The sequence below is a fragment of the Gavialis gangeticus genome, unplaced genomic scaffold (assembly GCF_001723915.1).
Source record: "Gavialis gangeticus isolate Ggan-Ray unplaced genomic scaffold, GavGan_comp1, whole genome shotgun sequence".
NCBI lineage: Eukaryota > Metazoa > Chordata > Crocodylia > Gavialidae > Gavialis > Gavialis gangeticus.
In genome coordinates, this window is record NW_017728998.1 from 47,251,081 (window position 1) to 47,256,271 (window position 5,191).

Genomic DNA, 5,191 nt, shown 5'->3' on the forward strand with positions numbered 1-5,191 from the left:
TCTTAGCCATAGACCAAAACAGGTCCCCTAATCCCCCCCCCCCACCCATGTCAGATTCAGTAGGTGTGATGCCAGCTTCAACTGGTCCACAACCTTGCAGGAAGAGACCCAGCATCCCAGGTGCTCAGCTTCCACCAGAGGAACAAGATGCCGGCTAGGGCTCCAACACCATGGGTTTCACCTAGGCACTTGGCTGCCACCAGAGTAAGTTCCCCCACTGCAGCTAGAATTAAACTGAACCCAAAAGGTCTTGGCCTCTGCACATTCAACTAATTTTACTGCTATTTTAAAATTTCCCATTAAACGGCAAGTCCTGGATTTAGATGCATTTCTCATCCTAAGGCTTATTTTAAATTAGTAACCCATCAAGTCCCCTCCAACAGCCTTCAGGACTTTGAAGGTATGGGACCAGACAAGGCTAGTTTTGTTCAAAAGCAGGGCAGGTGACAGCATAAACATAATGTTCACTGCAAACTGAATTCTTCTGGGCAAAAATAATCTGATGCAGTGTCAAGTGGAGCAGTCTCTTTAGTGGTCCAAGCTTAATGTTACATAGTTTCATAGATGTAGGGTTGGAAGGGACCTAAAGTAGATCATCAAGTCCGACCCCCTGTCCTGGGCAGGGATGAATACTCGGCTCATATGACCCCTGGTAGGTTTGAGCTCATATGACTCCAGCTAGGTGAATATCAAGCCTCCTCTTAAAGACCTCCAAGGTAGGATTTACCATTTTGTAAATCTATTTTGGCCAGAAAAACACTAGGACTTCAGTAACTCAGCTGCAACCTCCTTGGAGACAGGACTAAAGCTACATCTCAGTCAATCCTACTCTCTCTCATACTGTGGCTGATAAACCTTAACTTAGCAATTTACAGAGAAACAGAATAGCAAACCTCTACTAAAGGATTTACCACTTAGTGCAGAACTATCCAGCAAGTAGGCCACTAGGGATTAAGTTGCAGCCCCCAGACTCCTGCCTAGTTGCCACACCGCCACTGCTTTGGCTGCATCAGCATCCATAGTCTCCTGGCTCCCTTTCTGGCTTCCACCCCTGAAGATGGGGGAGGGAGCCCACAGTGGTGGGGTGGGGAGAGGAGCAAGCCCCCACTGGTGCAGCCTGTGGGGCATGCAGCCCCTGGCCACCTGGGAGCTGGGCAGCCTTTATTTAGTACAAAAGGACTTGCCCCTACACTCCCATGGACTGACTGAGGCTGAGGGCAGATGGAGGAATTCTACTGAAATCATATGATCAAGTTAACTGAACCTACACCTTGCAAAAGGCATTATAAACTACGTTATCTTTGAGCAGCAACTGTATCAATTAAGATCTTTATGACAATAATGGCACCAATGTGAAGGAAAACCGTGATATTTAAATGCTATACCATGTAACCTCTGCCTTATATGACCCAAAAGGACCACTGTCAAGATGCTGATTTTAACAAGGCTGTTTATCTGGAAGTCAAATGGTTTTCTTCCAGCCTTCTATCTCAGAAGCATGTCCAAATGTAGGCTTTAACACGTGCCTTCAATATAAGCCAATTCCTTCAAAAAGAGAGGATTGAATATCCTGGAGAAAATAAGACATTACCACATATTCCTCTTAATGGAAAGAAAAATTTACCTTAAGTTGCCCCACTACCATACTGAGTATGCAGCTGTCAGGTGTAGGCTGGTGGTCTTGTGCTGTGATGCTGTGCTGTATTTTCTGAAAGGGGAGGCTCTAAGACGAGAAGAAAAAGAACAGGGTTAGCAGATGGAAAGTGTTCTCTCACCCTGCAGTTCATTACATTACACAAAGTCAGTCAGTTAAATCCAATAGCATGAAATATTGAACTACTCTGGCCATAGAACTGGCCATGTTTAGGTTCTCAGTGTCACATGGAGATGCTGCTGGTCAGCAATTCAGTGTGTGAATTTCTCAAGACTGGTCTAAGGAATAGTTTTTCAGATGATCACCCCATAAGGATCATATCCTTCTGCAAGGGAACCTTATATTAGGCACACATCCTAATTTACTGCAGTCAAATTCTAGGGTTTACAGTTAAGAGCCCAGTCTAGAAAAATGTTTTTGTGGGTACAGCCCATATAGTTTTAGACTGAATCGACAGGAATCAGCCACAAATGATCAGCATCACTTACTGGGCTCCTGTCTCAAATTGACCATCCGGCTCCACTCCTACCTGGGACCCATTCTGCCTTTTTTCTTCCCCTTTTGCACAAGGAAATACCAGGGGTAGTTCTTAGAGAAGGATGAAACTGATTAAATACTTCTCCATTCAAAATTTAACGTTAAATAATCAACACAGTCGCATTCATTTAATGCATGTTTCAAGTGGAATATTCTAAGTGAAAATATCAGAGCCTTCCTTTGAAAAATATCATGCCTATAAGTAGCACAACAGAGAGCCTTACAGGGTTTGCTGAGCTATTGTAAAAGCAAAGCAATCTCAGTCATCAACCTGAACTAAATACCTAGATACACACAAAATTCCTCCTTGAGTCTCTACAATTCAGTGATGGGATCAGTCTTCTAAATATGGATTCTCTCTTCCAGACGCAAACAAATATTAGGCCTTGCTTGTTCATATAAGCTCTTTAACAGAAATGTTTACTGTAAGAACTTCTAAAGTATGAAGCGGTATCACTCTCCCAGCTTTCTTGTATATTCAAGTACAAATATTCTTTATATATGCTACCACTGTAGCCTAGAAGCAGTCAATAGCCATAAGCTATCTTGGACTGACATCTTTTTTCTCAAAGGATCAGGCAGCAAGGTCTTCTTGAAAATTTGGGCTCACAGGAGCAGGATTGTACAACTCTCTCTAGGGCAGGGGCAGACAACTATTTTGGGCGGAGGGCCGCTTACTGAGTTTTGACAAGCCATCGAGGGCCACATGACAGGCAGCCAGGGGCAGATAAGTATTAATTTTCTAATTTTTTTAGGGGCCCCACAGGCTGGATAGAATGGCCTGGTGGGCTGCATCCAGCCCCCGTGCTGCATTTTGCCCACCCCTGCTCTAGGGAAACCGGGTGCTCTACTTTCAGAATTACTTTACAAAATAAAAAATTTCAGGGAAAATTAGAAACTATTATCCACAGTATTTAAACACAAACTTACAGGTGTTCAGAGCACTACTTCCTGAATTAAATGAACTCCAAGAGAGATAAAATTGCAGGCAACCATGTACAGTCTCTGAAAATGAAATAGAGGACTTGTCACTTGACAAGTCAGTGTAGGCAGCTGCTACTTTCATGACAAATGCCATGACACAATAATCATTACAAATTCCTGGATGCTCTAGAATCAAACTGCCTCCCCTTGGAGACAGAGGAAGCATCTCCAGAGTTGTGAACTGCAATGAAGAGTAGACATCTAAGTCCAATAAAAATAAATTTGACCACCAAGTCCCATCATCCCTTCTAGGCAATGACTACTATGATGCTGTAAGCTAGCAGCCTGTGGGTGAAGGAGAGTCAGTTCCTACTCATCAGGTCTCAAACAGCTCAGAAGAACATGCCAGACAGCTCAAAAAGAGAACACTTCAGTGCTCTGAACCTTAACTAGCCGATCACACTTTCCAGTTATTTTGGAAAGAGAAAGAAGAAGCGTTCTGTGAAATTAATATCCTGAATACTTCAGAGCTAGGTGAGACAAATTTAAATTAGAACCTGCCTTACCTAACACATCCAAGGTGCAATCACTTCTCTACATGGAACGCTAGGGGTAATATTTTCTAAACACCTAAGCAGCCTGGAAGCATTAAGTCACTTCTGAAATTTTTACTCCAGCTGAGGAACAAAGCAACTTAGATCCTGAGAGCTCTATGCCAGACCAGATGTTTGAAAAAAAACAAAACCACAGACTTACGGAGAGTTTTTCAACTATAGCTGCTTTGCCCTGGAATTGCTGCCCTTCCCATGTAAGGCATGATGCATCAATCTGAAACAGACAAGAAAATGTTAAGTCTCAGCTTTCCTTCCCTCTTAAACGTAGCAAGGAAAGACCTACTAACAACATGTTGGTCCTTAGATGTTTCTGAAACAGAGCTCACCCTGACTTCAGAGATTAAACATTCAATTTCTCCAGGAGAACTGGAGCATTACATTTTGTATGCTTCTCTACAAAGCAAAAAACTCTATACACCAATTAAATGCTTGCACTGTTACCTATAGCTAGATCAGTTGATTGGCAGTGCTATTAATAAGGGAAAAAACTACTTATTCTGTAGCCTTAAAACACAACTGTGAGGAAATTATCTGAAGGGAAGAAAGGGGGAAAGAACCCAAAGATCAAATGCAATGCAAATGACATTATGTGGGGCTAGACAGTAATAAAACTTCACGAACAGGATTCTATTGGCCAAAAAAAAAATCTGTTCCACTTATGTCAGAGAACAGGAAATAAGTCCCCCTTCATCTTCTAGAGAAGGAATTAAAGAAGGATAAGAAGAAAAGGGAAAGGAAGGAGATCACTGAAGCAAATATAAATCCTTCACGCTCCTTTACAAATCCAGTAAAAAATAAATTACAGAAATGTAGAAGTTTAGAAGAGCAAGAATGTTCACACAAAAAGGCCAGATGGTTCTCTATAAAAGTTGTCTAATACTTTGGCCAATTTAGATTGAGACAGACATTTTGAACACTTAACATGTAAAAGAGGCTAGAGGCCTGCCCTATCTCTAGTTTGTTAAAGCCACTTAGCACATTCAATGGAGAATCTGGTCAGCAAACGCACTCAGAGATGTCTCACTCCCATAAAGTGAAGAGTGGATTATTTGAATAAACCTTTTTTTTTAAATACATCCTTGATTTAGCTTAATTTTTCCAAAGCTTCAACCTAACTGAAAGATTTTGTTCTGTTACAATTTTAATGTCCACATTTAAATGAATTACAAACACAGTTTAAGCAAATGCCAGTGTCATTAGGATCAGGATTTTTCCTGAAGAGTATAGATTTATTGGCAAACCACTGAAAATATGAAAACTATTATTCGCAACTGCTTATAAACCAGAAGTAGCATGTAGTCTGTGTCCATACAAAAATGCAACAAATTAAGCACTGAATAAAAGGTCAGATGGCACGAATCATGCATCGTGGAGACCAACTGGCGACTACGGGGATGGTGTTTTGAGGCGGGCTTCAGCTTTCTTGATCACGACCGCCACATCACGACGAGAGACATGCTAG

General features: G+C 41.7%; 1 protein-coding gene across 2 annotated transcripts in view; it reads right to left on the reverse strand.

The window, feature by feature from the left end:
• Positions 1–5,191, reverse strand: part of NUTF2 (nuclear transport factor 2) — a 38,375-nt gene that overhangs the window by 11,608 nt on the left and 21,576 nt on the right. For both annotated transcript variants that reach the window (XM_019505869.1, XM_019505870.1), the window contains exons 3-4: positions 3,872–3,943; positions 1,625–1,723 (exon numbers count right to left, since the gene is read on the reverse strand). In XM_019505869.1, the coding sequence (XP_019361414.1) occupies positions 1,625–1,723; positions 3,872–3,943 (171 nt within the window). The remainder of the gene's footprint in view (positions 1–1,624; positions 1,724–3,871; positions 3,944–5,191) is intronic.